This window comes from Nycticebus coucang, chromosome 13 (assembly GCF_027406575.1).
Source record: "Nycticebus coucang isolate mNycCou1 chromosome 13, mNycCou1.pri, whole genome shotgun sequence".
NCBI lineage: Eukaryota > Metazoa > Chordata > Mammalia > Primates > Lorisidae > Nycticebus > Nycticebus coucang.
In genome coordinates, this window is record NC_069792.1 from 62,772,176 (window position 1) to 62,789,226 (window position 17,051).

Here is a 17,051-nt window from a genome sequence, read left to right on the forward strand (position 1 = left end):
TTAAAACAATAGAAATTATTCCTTGCATCTTCTCAGACCATCATGTTAAAAGTTGAACTCAATAACAAGAGGAATCTGCATACCCATACAAGAACATGGAAGCTAAATAACCTTATGCTGAAGGATAGATGGGTTATAGACGAGATTAAGAAGGAAATCACCAAATTTTTGGAACAAAACAACAATGAAGACACAAATTATCAGAACCTCTGGGATACTGCAAAGGCAGTCCTAAAGGGGAAATTAATAGCACTGCAGGACTTCCTCAAGAAAACGGAAAGAGAGGAAGTTTATAACTTAATGGGACACCTCAAGCAACTGGAGAAGGAAGAACATTCCAACCCCACACCCAGCAGAAGAAAAGAAAAAACCAAAATCAGAGCACAATTAAATGAAATTGAAAACAAAAGAATTATACAACAGATCAATAAATCCAAGAGTTGGATTTGTGAAAAGGTCAACAAAATAGATAAACCTTTGGCCAACCTAACCAGGATAAAAAGAGTAAAATCTCAGGGGCAGAGCAAGATGGCAGCCGAGTAACAGCTTCCTTGCATCTGGGCACCGTGAGTCTGGGGAGATAGGACTCCAGACATCTCTGGCTGGTGGGATCTGCCTATCATCACCCCTGAGAGGATACAGGGAGTCAGCAAGAGACTTCTGGACCCCAAGAGGAGGACTAAAACAGTGGAAAACCGGCAAGTGGTCGCGTGTGTTCAATCCGTCTAAACCCGCCCACAACTGTAAGTTCAGTAGCAGCGAGACTGCAAACCAGAAAGGCCTTACCTGTGAACTGTTTTGGTGTCTTTGGACTTGGCACTCAGTTGAACTGCCTTGGGGAGAGCCTGAGCGGGAGTGCGGAGAACTCTGGCCTTTGTCTAGGGCCCCAGTCTGAGCCGCTGAGCGAGACGGAGCTAAGAGTGTTTGACTCTGGGTCACAGGCAGCCACTGTGAGCGATCTGCCCCGGCAAGCTCCGCCCTCAGGGTCGCAGAGCTAGAATTGGGTGGGAGCCGGTAACCCAGCGACCAAGTAGCCTAAGGGCGGGGTCCGAGCCGCCTTGCAGCCCTAACCCTCGGGGGCAGAGAGAGAACAGTTTTGGCACACAGGGTAAGTGGATAGCCACTTCAGCAGTGATTCCAGCGACAAGCACATCCCTGGGAAAGCTTCTGCTCAGCAAGTGAACAAGTTCAAAGTGCCTTTTAAGTGCGCTGAAGAGAGATTTAGGGTGTCTACCTGCTGGGGTTTGAGAAACTAGCAGCCTCCAGTCGTATCCGAACTGTTATTAACATCTCATACCCCAGAAGACCACATGTTGCCCAGACAATATTCAATAACATATACATACTGCTTTGTTTTTGGTTGTGTTTTTTTTTGTTTTTGGTTTGGTTTTTTTTTTTGTTTGTTTATTTTGATATTGTTGATTGTTGTTTTGTTTTTTAAGTTCAACCTTTTCCATACAGATCCTTTTTCTTTCTCAATTTTTCTACTTTAATTATAATTCCCATTGCTGCCTATTTCAATAATTAGAACTTCATTTTTGTTAGTGTTTCTACCGCTATTATTTGGTTTTCCACCCAATTTTATCCTGTAAAGTTTTCTGTTTGTTTGTTTTGGTTTGATTTATAGCATTTTTGTCTCTCCTTTCTAATTGGTGGAGGTGGGGTACTGTGTCTGATCAGGTTAGCAAAGAGCTGCTGACCTCAAGGGAACCACCCAACTGGGCACCCACAGAAGGTGGTTTTTTTTTTAAGGTTGTATCAAAGTACCCTACTGTACACCTATATTGCTCTGTCTCGCTCTTTCTGTGCCTCTCTTCTTTTTGTCAATATTCCTTCTACCCACACCCTCTCGTTTCTCTATTTTTCTTTTTTTTTTCTTATCACACGGTGCTCCTTTCTTTCATCCCTTTTTTGCTATTCAACCTTCTGGTCCTGTAACACTTAGTCCACAGGCACGAGAACTTAAGGAGCAAGAGGAAGTGAAAGGAAAATTAGGGCAAGGAAACAGATAAAAGAAATCACTCATGAGGAAGAATCAGCAGAAAACTCCAGGCAACATGAAGAACCAGTCCAGAACAACCCCGCCAAGGGACCATGAGGTAGCTACTGCAGAGGATTCCACCTATAAAGAAATGTTAGGAATGACAGAAAGGGAATTTAGAATACACATGTTGAAAACAATGAAAGAAATGATGGAAACAATGAAGGAAACTGCTAACAAAGTGGAAAATAACAAAAAGGAAATTCAAAAACAGCATCAAATAAGAGATGAACGATACGAAGAATATAAAAAGGATATAGCAGAGTTGAAGGAAATGAAACAGTCAATTAGGGAACTTAAAGATGCAATGGAAAGTATCAGCAACAGGTTAGACCATGTAGAAGAAAGAATTTCAGAGGTAGAAGACAAAGTTCTTGAGATAACTCAGATAGTAAAAGAGGCAGAAAAGAAGAGAGAGAAAGCAGAACGTTCACTGTCAGAATTATGGGACTTTATGAAGCGTTCCAACATACGAGTTATAGGAATTCCAGAAGGGGAAGAAGAATGCCCCAGAGGAATGGAAGCCATACTAGACAATATTATAAAAGAAAATTTTCCAAATATCACCAAAGATTCTGACACACTGCTTTCAGAGGGCTATCGGACTCCAGGTCGCCTCAACTCTAACCGAGCTTCTCCAAGACACATTGTGATGAACCTGTCCAAAGTCAAGACAAAAGAAAAGATTCTGCTAGCTGCCAGGAGTAAGCTCCAGTTGACCTAGAGGGGCAAATCCATCATAGTGACCGCAGACTTCTCTAATGAAACTTTCCAAGCAAGAAGACAATGGTCATCTACCTTTAATCTACTTAAACAGAACAATTTCCAGTCCAGAATTCTGTACACTGCTAAGCTAGGCTCAAAATTGACGGAGAAATCAAATCATTTATGGACATACAAACATTGAGGAAATTCGCCACAACAAGACCAGCTCTACAGGAAATACTTCAACCTGTTCTGCACACTGACCATCACAATGGATCAGCAGCAAAGTAAGAACTCAGAAATTAAAGGACAGAACCTAACCTCCACACTGATGCAAAAGATAAAACTAAGCAATGGACTCTCATGAAATAAGACGAATAGAATACTACCACACTTACCAATTATCTCAATAAATGTTAATGGCTTGAATTCCCCACTGAAGAGACATAGATTGGTTGACTGGATTAAAAAACACAAGCCATCCATTTGCTGTCTGCAAGAAACATACCTGGCTTCAAAAGACAAATTCAAGCTCCGAGTCAAGGGTTGGAAGACAATTTTTCAGGCAAATGGAATTCAGAAGAAAAGAGGAGTTGCAATCTTATTTTCAGATACATGTGGATTTAAAGCAACTAAAGTCAAAGAAGACAAAGATGGTGACTTTATATTGGTCAAGGGAAAAATACAACAAGAAGACATTTCAATTCTAAATATTTATGCACCCAATTTAAATGCTCCCAGATTCTTGAAACAGACCTTACTCAGTCTGAGCAATATGATATCTGATAATACCATAAGAACAGGGGACCTTAACACTCCTCTTACAGAGCTGGACAGATCCTGTAAACAGAAATTAAACAAGGATATAAGAGATTTAAATGAGACCCTAGAACAACTGTGCTTGATAGATGCATATAGAACACTCCATCCCAAAGATAAAGAATATACATTCTTCTCATCACCCCATGGAACATTCTCCAAAATTGATCATACCCTGGGACACAAAACAAATATCAACAGAATCAAAAGAATTGAAATTTTATCTTGTATCTTCTCAGACCATAAGGCACAAAAGGTGGAACTCAACTCTAACAAAAATGCTCGACCCCACCCAAAGGCATGGAAACTAAACAATCTTCTGTTGAATAACAGATGGGTGAAGGAAGAAATAAAACAGGAAATCATTAACTTCCTTGTGCACAACAACAATGAAGACAGAAGCTACCAAAACCTGTGGGATACTGCAAAAGCAGTTTTGAGAGGAAAATTCATCGCTTTACATGCCTACATTCGAAAAACAGAAAGAGAGCACATCAACAATCTCACAAGAGATCTTATGGAATTGGAAAAAGAAGAACAATCTAAGCCTAAACTCAGCAGAAGAAAAGAAATATACAAAATCAAATCAGAGATCAATGAAATTGAAAACAAAAGAATCGTTCAGAAAATTAAAGAAACAAGGACTTGGTTCTTTGAAAAAATAAATAAAATAGATAAACCATTGGCCAGACTAACAAGGAATAGAAAAGTAAAATCTCTAGTAACCTCAATCAGAAATGATAAAGGAGAAATAACAACTGATCCCACAGAGATACAAGAGATCATCTCTGAATACTACCAGAAACTCTATGCCCAGAAATTTGACAATGTGAAAGAAATAGATCAATATTTGGAATCACACCCTCTCCCTAGACTCAGCCGGGAAGAAATAGAGCTCCTGAACAGACCAATTTCAAGCACTGAGATCAAAGAAACAATAAAAAACCTTCCAACCAAAAAATGCCCTGCTCCAGATGGCTTCACTCCAGAATTCTATCAAACCTTCAAGGAAGAGCTTATTCCTGTACTGCAGAAATTATTCCAAAAAATTGAGGAGGAAGGAATCTTCCCCCAAAACGTTCTATGAAGCAAACATCACCCTGATACCAAAACCAGGAAAAGACCCAAACAAAAAGGATAATTTCAGACCAATCTCACTCATGAATATAGATGCAAAAATTCTCAACAAAATCCTAGCCAGTAGATTACAGCTTATCACCAAAAAAGTCATTCATCATGATCAAGTAGGCTTCATCCCAGGGATGCAAGGCTGGTTTAACATACACAAGTCTATAAACGTTATCCACCATATTAACAGAGGCAAAAATAAAGATCACATGATCCTCTCAATAGATGCAGAAAAAGCATTTGATAAAATCCAGTATCCTTTTCTAATTGGAACGCTAAAGAGTATAGGCATAGGTGGCACATTTCTAAAACTGATTGAAGCTATCTATGACAAACCCACAGCCAATATTTTACTGAATGGAGTAAAACTGAAAGCTTTTCCTCTTAGAACTGGAACCAGACAAGGTTGTCCTCTGTCACCTTTACTATTTAACATAGTGCTGGAAGTTCTAGCCAATACAATTAGGCAAGACAAGGAAATAAAGGGAATCCAAATGGGAACAGAGGAGGTCAAACTCTCCCTCTTTGCTGACGACATGATCTTATACTTCGAGAACCACAAAGACTCAACCACAAGACTCCTAGAAGTCATCAAAAAATACAGTAATGTTTCAGGATATAAAATCAATGTCCACAAGTCAGTAGCCTTTGTGTACACCAATAACAGTCAAGATGAGAAGCTAATTAAGGACACAACTCCCTTCACCATAGTTTCAAAGAAAATGAAATACTTAGGAATATACCTAACGAAGGAGGTGAAGGACCTCTATAAAGAAAACTATGAAATCCTCAGAAAGGAAATAGCAGAGGATATTACAAATGGAAGAACATACCATGCTCATGGATGGGAAGAATCAACATTGTTAAAATGTCTATACTTCCCAAAGCAATCTACCTATTCAATGCCATTCCTATCAAAATACCAACATCGTACTTTCAAGATTTGGAAAAAATGATTCTGCATTTTGTATGGAACCGGAAAAAAACCCGTATAGCTAAGGCAGTTCTCTGTAACAAAAATTAAGCTGGGGGCATCAGCATACCAGATTTTAATCTGTACTACAAAGCCATAGTGCTCAAGACAGCATGGTACTGGCACAAAAACAGAGACATAGACACTTGGAATCGAATTGAAAACCAAGAAATGAAACTAACATCTTACAACCACCTAATCTTTGATAAACCAAACAAGAACATACCTTGGGGGAAAGACTCCCTATTCGATAAATGGTGTTGGGAGAACTGGATGTCTACATGTAAAAGACTGAAACTGGACCCACTCCTTTCCCCACTCACAAAAATTGATTCAAGATGGATAAAGGACTTAAACTTAAGGCATGAAACAATAAAAATCCTCCAAGAAAGCATAGGAAAAACACTGGAAGATATTGGCCTGGGGAAAGACTTCATGAAGAAGACTGCCATGGCAATTGCAACAACAACAAAAATAAACAAATGGGACTTCATTAAACTGAAAAGCTTCTGTACAGCTAAGGAGACAATAACCAAAGCAAAGAGACAACCTACACAATGGGAAAGGATATTTGCATATTTTCAATCAGACAAAAGCTTGATAACTAGGATCTATGGAAAACTCAAATTAATCCACATGAAAAAAGCCAACAATCCCATATATCAATGGGCAAGAGACATGAATAGAACTTTCTCTAAAGACGACAGACGAATGGCTAACAAACACATGAAAAAATGTTCATCATCTCTATATATTAGAGAAATGCAAATCAAAATAACCCTGAGATATCATCTAACCCCAGTGAGAATGGCCCACATCACAAAATCTCAAAACTGCAGATGCTGGCGTGGATGGGGAGAGAAGGGAACACTTTTACACTGCTGGTGGGACTGCAAACTAGTACAACCTTTCTGGAAGGAAGTATGGAGAAACCTCAAAGCACTCAAGCTAGACCTCCCATTTGATCCTGCAATCCCATTACTGGGCATCTACCCAGAAGGAAAAAAATCCTTTTATCATAAGGACACTTGTACTACACTGTTTATTGCAGCTCAATTTACAATCGCCAAAATGTGGAAATAGCCTAAATGACCACCGACCCAGGAATGGATTAACAAGCTGTGGTATATGTATACCATGGAATACTATTCAGCCATTAAAAAAAATGGAGACTTTACAACCTTTGTGTTAACCTGGATGGAAGTGGAAGACATTATTCTTAGTAAAGCATCACAAGAATGGAGAAGTATGAATCCTATGTACTCAATTTTGATATGAGAAGAATTAATGACAATTATGGTTATGGGGGGGAACAGAAAGAGGGAAGGAGGGAGAGGGGTGGGGCCTTGGTGTGTGTCTCACTTTATGGGGCAAGACATGATTGCAAGAGGGACTTTACCTAACAATTGCAATCAGTGTAACCTGGCTTATTGTATCCTCAATGAATCCCCAACAATAAAAAAAAAAAGAGTAAAATCTCTAATTTCATCAATCAGAAATGGTAAAGATGTAATAACAACAGACCCCTCAGAAACTCAAAAACCCCTTAAGGAATATTACAAGAAACTTTACTCTCAAAAACATGAAAATCTGAAAGAAATCGACCAATACTTGGAAGTATGCCACCTACCAAGACTTAGCCAGAACGAAGTGGAAATGTTGAACAGGCCTATATCAAGTTCTGAAATAGCATCAACTATATAAAATCTCCCTAAAAAGAAAAGCCCAGGACCAGATGGCTTTGCGTCAGAATTCTACCAAACCTTTAAAGAAGAATTAGTACCTATATTACTAAATCTCCTCCAAAATACAGAAAAAGAAGAAATACTACCCAACACATTCTACGAAGCAAACATCACCTTCATCCGTAAACCAGGGAAAGACCCAACAAGAAAAGAAAATTATAGACCAATATCACTAATGAATATTGATGCAAAAATACTCAATAAGATCCTAACATATAGAATCCAACAACACATCAAAAAATTATACACCATGACCAAGTGGGATTTATCCCAGGGTCTCAAGGCTGGTTCAATATATGTAAATCTATACATGTAATTCATCACATAAACAAACTAAAAAATAAAGACCATATGATTCTCTCAATTGATGCACAAAAAGCCTTTGATAATATCCAGCATCCCTTCATGATCAGAACACTTAAGAAAACTGGTATAGAAGGGACATTTCTTAAACTAATAGACATTTCTTAAACAGCAAACCCACAGCCAATATCATATTGAATGGAGTTAAATTGAAATCATTTCCACTTAAATCAGGAACCAGGCAAGGTTGCCTATTGTCTCCTTTGCTCTTTAACATTGTAATGGAAGTTTTAGCCATTGCAATTAGGGAAGAAAAGGCGATTAAGGGTATCCACATAGGGTCAGAAGAGATCAAACTTTCACTCTTCACAGATGATATGATCGTATATCTGGAAAATACTAGGGATACTACTAAAAAACTTTTAGAAGTGATCAAGGAATACAGCAATGCCTCAGGCTACAAAATCAACATCCATAAATCTGTAGCCTTTATATATGCCAACAATAGCCAAGCCTAAAAAACAGTCAAGGACTCTATTCCTTTCACAGTAGTGCCAAAGAAGATGAAATATTTCGGAGTTTATCTAACAAAGTACATGAAAGATCTCTATAAAGATAATTATGAAATTTTAAGAAAAGAAATAGCTGAAAATGTTAACAAATGGAAAAACATACCATGCTCATGGCTGGGAAGAAACAACATCGTTAAAATGTCTATACTACCCGAAGCAATATATAATTTTAAAGCAATTCCTATTAAAGCTCCATTGTCATATTTTAAAGATCTTGAAAAAATAATACTTCGTTTTATATAGAATCAAAAAAAACCTCGAATAGCAAAGACATTATTCAGAAATAAAAACAAAGCGGGGGGGGGGAAGCAGAAAGAGGGACGGAGGGAGGGGGGTTGGGCCTTGGTGTGTGTCACACTTTATGGGGGCAAGACATGATTGCAAGAGGGACTTTACCTAACAATTGCAATCAGTGTAACCTGGCTTATTGTACCCTCAATGAATCCCCAACAGTAAAAAAAAAAAAAAAAAAACAAAGCAGGAGGAATCATGCTACCAGACCTGAGACTGTACTATAAATCAATAGTGATCAAAACAGCATGGTACTGGCACAAAAACAGAGAAGTAGATGTAGGGAACAGAATAGAGAACCAAGAGATGGATCCAGCTACTTACCATTATTTGATCTTTGGCAAGCCGATTAAAAACATTCAGTGGGGAAAAGATTCCCTATTTAACAAATGGTGCTGGGTGAACTGGCTGATGATTTGTAAAAGACTGAAACTGGACCCACACCTTTCACCATTAACTAAGATAGAATCTCACTGGATAAAAGATAAGACATGAAACTATAAAAATACTTGAAGAAAGTGCAGGGAAAATTCTTGAAGGAATCGGCCTGGGTGAATATTTTATGAGGAGGACTCCCCAGGCAATTGAAGCAGTATCAAAAATACATTACTGCGACCTGATCAAACTAAAAGGCTTCTGCACAGCCAAGAACATAGTAAGTAAAGCAAGCAGACAGCCCTCAGAATGGGAGAAAATATTTGCAGGTTATACCTCCAATAAAGGTTTAATAACCAGGATCCACAGAGAACTCAAAAGTATTAACAAGAAAAGACAAGCGATCCCATCTCAGGGTGGGCAAAGGACTTGAAGAGAAACTTCTCTAAAGAAGACAGACACATGATCTACAAACACATGAAAAAAAGCTCAACATCCTTAATCATCAGAGAAATGCAAATCAAAACTACTTTGAGATATCACCTAACCCCTGTAAGAGTAGCCCTCATAACAAAATCCCAAAACCAGAGATGTTGGCATGGATGTGGAGAAAAGGGCATACTTCTACACTGTTGGTGGGAATGCACACTAATACGTTCCTTTTGGAAGGAAGTTTGGAGAATACTTAGAGATCTAAAAATAGACCTGCCATTGGATCCTACAATTCTTTACTAGGTATATACCCAGAAGACCAAAAATCACAACATAACAAAGACATCTGTACCAGAATGTTTATTGCAGTCCAGTTCATAATTGCTAAGTCATGGAAGAAGCCCAAGTGCCCATCGACCCACGAATGGACTAGCAAACTGTGGTACATGTATACCATGGAATATTATGCAGCCTTAAAGAAAGATGGAGACTTTACCTCTTTCATGTTTACATGGATGGAGCTGGAACATATTCTTCTTAGCAAAGTATCTCAAGAATGGAAGAGGAAGAGATTAAAGATGGCAGCCGAGTAATAGCTTCCCTGCAACTGGGAACAGCGAGTCTGGGAAGACAAGACTCCAGGCATCTCTGGCCAGTGGGATCTGTGTATAATCATCCCTTGGAGGATACAGGGAGCCAGCAAGGGACTTCTGGACCCCAAGAGCAGGACAAAAACAGTGGAAAACTGCCAAGTGGTTGCGTGTGTTCGATTGACCTAATCACGCCGGCAACTGTAAGTACAAGCAGCAGTGAGACTGCAAACTGGAATAGGCCTTACCTGTGAACTGTTTCGGTGTTCTTGGACTTGGCACTCAGTTGAACTGCCTTAGGGAGAGCTTGAGCAGGAGTGTGGAGAACTTTGGGCATTGTCTGGGGCACCAGACTGAGCCACTGAGCTGGGCGCAGGAAGCCATTGTGAAAGAACTGCCCCGGCAAGCTCTGCCCCCAGGGTCTCAGAGCAAGGATTGGGCGGGTCAAAGTAACCTACTGACTGAGTAGCCTAAAGGCAGGGACTGAGCTGCCTTACAGCCTTAATCCTTAGGGGCAGAGTGAGACGGTTTTGGCACACTGGAGCCTTGGGCTGTTGCCCTGGGTAGAGTGCCGTGATGTCACAGCTCATAGCAACCTCAAACTCCTCGGCTTGGCGCTGCCCAGACCTCCATAACAGCTGTGCAGCGACCCCCGACCAGTGACCTGCACCCACCGGGCCTCCACATTCCCTGACCAGGAACTGCAGGAGCCACGCAACCCTGCGTCCTCCCTCCTGTGTCCTCCCAGCTTCCACACTAGCCCGTTCATCTGGACAGGGACTCTGGTAGCTGCGTGCCCTTTGGAGCCCTCCCTGACTCTGTGCAGAGCTCTTCTGCTGGCCAGAGACTGCTGGAGCCTTGGACTCTCTGTGCCAAAGTCACTGGGCGCCTGGCACTTCCAGAAACGTGCACACCACCCCCAGCCCTGTTGCTGGATCCGGGTGTGTCACAAACTGGAGCTGCTTCCACAACCAGAACTCTCTAGCTAGAGCAGCACCAGAGGAACTACACAGGGTCACTCCCTACAAAGATCCAGCAACAATAGAGTGATCCCGCTGGGGTCTAATCTTGGAGAGACACCTCCCCAACTCTGAGGACAGCCAGAGGCAACAGTGAAAAACAATCATGAGGCAAAATAAACAGAAAAACTCTGGCAATATGAATAATCAGAGTAGATCAACTCCCCCAAGGATCAATGGGGCAGAAACAGCACAAGACCCCATGCACAAACCAATAGCTGAGATTTCAGAAATTGAATTCAGGACCTGGATAGCAAATAAGATCGAATTAGAATTCCAAAAGTTAAACCTTTGGCCAACCTAACCAGGAAAAAAAGAGTAAAATTTCTAATTTCATCAATCAGAAATGGTAATGATGAAATAACAACAGACCCCTCAGAAATTCAAAAAATCCTTAACGAATACTACAAGAAACTCTACTCCCACAAATATGAAAATCTGAAAGAAATCGACCAATACCTGGAAGCACGCCACCTACCAAGACTTAGCCAGAACGAAGTGGAAATGTTGAACAGGCCTATATCAAGTTCTGAAATAGCATCGACTATACAAAATGTCCCTAAAAAGAAAATCCCAGGACCAGATGGCTTTACGTGAGAATTCTACCAAACATTTAAAGAAGAACTAGTACCTATACTACTAAACCTCTTCCAAAATATAGAAAAAGAAGGAATATTACCCAGCACATTCTACGAAGCAAACATCACCTTCATCCCCAAACCAGGGAAAGACCCAACAAGAAAAGAAAATTATAGACCAATATCACTAATGAATATAGATGCTAAAATACTCAATAAGATCCTAACAAACAGAATCCAACAACACATCAAAAAAATTATACACCATGACCAAGTGGGATTTATCCCAGGGTCTCAAGGCTGGTTCAATATACGTAAATCTATAAATGTAATTCAACACATAAACAAACTTAAAAATAAAGACCATATGATTCTTTCAACTGATGCACAAAAAGCCTTTGATAATATCCAGCATCCCTTCATGATCAGAACACTTAAGAAAATTGGTATAGAAGGGACATTTCTTAAACTAATAGAGGCCATCTACAGCAAACCCACAGCCAATATCGTATTGAATGGAGTTAAATTGAAATCATTTCCACTTAGATCAGGAACCAGGCAAGGTTGCCCATTGTCTCCTTTGCTCTTTAACATTGTAATGGAAGTTTTAGCCATTGCAATTAGGGAAGAAAAGGTGATCAAGGGTATCCACATAGGGTCAGAAGAGATCAAACTTTCACTCTTCACATATGATATGATCGTATATCTGGAAGACACTAGGAATTCTTCTACAAAACTTTTAGAAGTGATCAAGGAATACAGCAATGCCTCAGGCTACAAAATTAACACCATAAATCTGTAGCCTTTATATATACCAACAATAACCAAGCCGAACAAACAGTCAAGGACTCTATTCCTTTCACAGTAGTGCCAAAGAAGATGAAATATTTGGGAGTATACCTAACAAAGGACGTGGAAGATCTCTACAAAGAGAACTATGAAACTTTAAGAAAAGAAATAGCTGAAGATGTTAACAGATGGAAAAACATACCATGCTCATGGCTGGGAAGAATCAACATTGTTAAAATGTCCATACTGCCCAAAGCAATATATAATTTTAATGCAATTCCTATTAAAGCTCCATTGTCATACTTTAAAGATCTTGAAAAAATAATACTTCATTTTATATGGAATCAGAAAAAACCTCAAATAGCCAAAACATTACTGAGCAATAAAAACAAAGCAGGAGGAATCATGCTACCAGACCTGAGACTGTACTATAAATCCATAGTGATCAAAACAGCATGGTACTGGCACAAAAGCAGAGAAGTAGATGTCTGGAACAGAATAGAGAACCAACAGATGGATCCAGCTACTTACCATTATTTGATCTTTGACAAGCCAATTAAAAACATTCAGTGGGGAAAAGAGTCCCTATTTAACAAATGGTGCTGGGTAAAGTGGCTGGCAACCGTAGAAGATTGAAACTGGACCCATACCTTTCACCATTAACTAACATAGACTCTCACTGGATAAAAGATTTAAACTTAAGACATGAAACTATAAAAATACTTGAAGAAAGTGCAGGGAAAACTCTTGAAGGAATCGGCCTGGGTGAATATTTTATGAGGAGGACTCCCCAGGCAATTGAAGCAGTATCAAAAATACACTACTGGGACCTGATCAAACTAAAAAGCTTTTGCACAGCCAAGAACATAGTAAAGCAAGCAGACAGCCCTCAGAATGGGAGAAAATATTTGCAGGATATACCTCCGATAAAGGTCTAATAACCAGAATCCACAGAGAACTCAAACGTATTAACAAGAAAAGAACACGTGACCCCATCTCAGGGTGGGCAAGGGACTTGAAGAGAAACTTCTCTAAAGAAGACAGACACACGATCTACAAACACATGAAAAAAAGCTCATCATCCTTAATCATCAGAGAAATGCAAATCAAAACTACTCTGAGATCTTTGTACCTTCGATGAATCCCCAACAATAAAAAAATAATAATAATACAGTATGTAAAAAAAAAAAAAAACTACTCTGAGATATCACCTAACCCCAGTAAGAGTAGCCCACATAACAAAATCCCAAAACCAGAGATGTTGGCGTGGATGTGGAGGAAAGGGCACACTTCTACACTGCTGGTGGGAATGCCCACTAATACTGTTCCTTCTGGAAGGATGTTTGGAGAATACTTAGAGACCAAAAAATAGACCTGCCATTCAATCCTATAATTCCTTTACTAGGTTTATACCCAGAAGACCAAAAGTCACAATATAACAAAGACATCTGTACCAGAATGTTTATTGCAGCCCAATTCATAATTGCTAAGTCATGAAAGAAGCCCAAGTGCCCATCGACCCACAAAAGGACTAGCAAATTTTGGTACATGTATACCATGGAATACTATGCAGCCTTAAAGAAAGATGGAGACTTTACCTCTTTCATGTTTACATGGATGGAGCTGGAACATATTCTTCTTAGCAAAGTATCTCAGGAATGGAAGAAAAAGTATCCAATGTACTCAGCTCTACTATGAAGCTAAATTATAGCTTTCACATGAAGACTATAACCCAACTATAGCACAAGACTATGGGGAAAGGACAAAGGAAGGGGAAGGGAGGGGGGAGGTGTTGGTGGAGGGAGGGTAATGGGTGGGGCCACATCTATGGTGCATCTTAGAATGGGTACAGGCGATTGCACTAATGTACACAGCTATGATTTAACAATAAAAAAAGAAAAAGAAAATAAGAATTAAAATAAGAAATAACAAACAAACAAAAAAAGAATGGAAGAAAAAGTATCCAATGTACTCAGCCCTACTATGAAGCTAATTTATAGCTTTCATATGAAGGCTATAACCCAACTATAGCACAAGAATATGAGGAAAGGGCCAAGGGAGGGGAAGGGAGGGGGGAGGTTAGGGTGGAGGGAGGGCAATGTGTGGGGCCACACCTATGGTGCATCCTAGAATGGGTACAGGCAAAACCCACTAAATGCAGAATACAAATGTCTACATGCCATGAAGGGTACGTTGAACAGTTTGATTAGAATATTTCAGATTGTATATGAAACCCGTACATTGTACCCCTTGATTGCACTAATGTACATAGCTATGATTTAACAATAAAAAAAAGTTAAGTGACTTGTATCAATCTTCTAGCACCCTTATTCTATAGCAGATGAGATCTAAACTCCAATGGGTTAAAAGGTGTGTATATAATTTTAGTAAGATTTCATAGAAAAATGAATTTTGGTGGAAAAAAAATAGGCATTTAAAAATGCGTATGTATTCATGGAACTGAAATACCTGTATTCAAAGTAGCAATCACTTTCCAGAAATGCTGGAAGTCTTTCTTTTTTGATCCATTTAATACCTTCTTCACGACTGAGACACTATTGGAAAAAAGCGAAAAGGAGGAAAAAATGTTAAAATCACTTTTAGAACAATTAAGGCCTAACCATGAGAGGAAACATGACCTCTAGCAATCACTAGGAGCCCTATTCCCACACCTTCTTTTTGCACAAAAGAGATCAATAATTCTGAGCCACCAATGTGAGGTTGCCTCTTGCATCTGGTACCTCTTTAATTCTCTCAACAACTCCATGTCAACTATTATCTCCATTTTTACAGATTCACAAATTGAATCCAAAAAAGTTAACTAACTTATTGACGGAGGAGGAATAAGAAAAAATCAATTGATCGCAGTATTTTCAGTCATAAAATGGGTTAAAAATAATCACAAACACACAAAAACAAAAATCACTAACAGGAAAAGAATCACTAAGAAAACTTAGTAAGGCCACCAAGGTCATCACAGGTCCTTTGTTTTTTTTGTTGTTGCTTTGAGACAGAATCTCACTTGTCACCCTTGGTAGAGTACCGTGGCATCACAGCTCACAGCAACCTCAAACTCTTGGGCTTATGTGATTTTCTTGCCTCAGCCTCCCAAATAGCTGGGACTATAGGCACCCACCACAAAGCCTGGCTATTTTGTTGTTGTTGTTGTTGTCATTGTTCAGCAGGCCCCAGCTGGGTTTGAACCCACAAACCCCAGTGCATGTGGCCAGCACCCTAACCACTGAGCCACAGGGAACAAGCCTACAGGTCCCTTGTTCCTCTAGAAAAAAAAATTTTTTTTTGTCAAATGTTTAACATTCCCAGGCACTCTCCCAGAGATGTCAAGGTTAACAAAATAGGAGAGTTACAAGTGCCAAGGTACAGAGGCTTCTGTAGGACCCACATGGGTACTGAGCCCCGCAAAGGTTTCCTAGGGAACGCCCTTCACTCCCTGACCTGAAGCAGGACCAGCTAGGCTGAGCCGAACAGCAGGAGAGCAGGAGAGGAAACAAATAGTGAGTGTGGCAGGACCATGATTCAGGTCACAGGATGAGATTTGAGGGATGGAAGGAGGAAGGTGGGAGAAGCAGGGCACTGGTCTGATTATGAACAGGACATTAAATAGTATTAACTTCAAATAGTATTAGGATGTTAAATTTTATCTTGAGGTTGTGAGAGCAATACAAAATTGCTGAAGAGTTATTAAGTTGTTATTCATCCTAAAATATTTACTATTGAGTCCATTTTTGCGTATATTCACTTTTTTTCAGAATTCTATAGAATGCCAGTACATAGGACACAAAACAAAAGCTACTGATAAATAAAACAACCAATGTAATACCCAACTCAGGGAGGGAAGTGTGACCGTGTGTATGAGGCTTCCATGGACTATTTGGCAAAGCAATACTTTTGCTATGAGATCAGCATCAGCGTCAACACGCAGACCATGGCTAACTGCCTGAGAAAACCGGGTGCCCGCACTCAGCAGTGCCAATGTCTGATAAGCTGACAGTCGGGAGGGTGCACGTGTGCTCGGCATTGCTGATGCACGGCACCAAGTCATTAAGCTCCCAGGATTGGAAAAATGGGCACATGATGGTTTGCTCCTCGTCATCACAAAACATCCATTTGCCTTTACTGACCACTGTCTTCTTAGAAATGAAAGAACAAAGAGAACTATTAAAACAGCCAGACCTCATCAGCTGCAGCTTGTTGACTGTCTCCTTGCTTATTGGTGAGATCTAAAGTGAAAAAGATTCCACATATGTTACATACTGACGACCGGGCTGGACTCGTGACTCCTATGAGCACAGCATCCCGCTACAGACTATAATGTGACCTGGACTACTAGTCAGTTCAATCAAAGTCAATTTGCCCAGTATTTATCTAATGAAGTTTACCTATACTTCATTCTCTCTTTTTTTTTTTAAGTCATAGTCTCACTCAGTCACCCTGGGGTTGAGTGCCATGGCATCAATGTTCACAGCAACCAATCTCTTGGGCTCAAAAGAGCCTCTTGCCTCAGCTTTCTGAGTAGCTGGGACTACAGGCACCTGCCACAATGCTGGGCTATTTATTTTAGAGACAGGGTCTTGCTCTTGCTCAGACTGGTCTCCAACTCCTGAGATCAGGCAGTCCACCTGCCTTGGCTTCCCAAAGTGCTAGGGTTACAGGCATGAGCCACTGTGTCT

At 39.9% G+C, this 17,051-nt stretch overlaps 1 protein-coding gene across 2 annotated transcripts in view; it reads right to left on the reverse strand.

The window, feature by feature from the left end:
• RGS22 (regulator of G protein signaling 22) overlaps nucleotides 1-17,051 on the reverse strand; it is a 203,240-nt gene that overhangs the window by 152,920 nt on the left and 33,269 nt on the right. For both annotated transcript variants that reach the window (XM_053559391.1, XM_053559392.1), the window contains one exon: nucleotides 14,830-14,915. In XM_053559391.1, coding sequence (XP_053415366.1) covers nucleotides 14,830-14,915 — 86 coding nt within the window. The remainder of the gene's footprint in view (nucleotides 1-14,829; nucleotides 14,916-17,051) is intronic.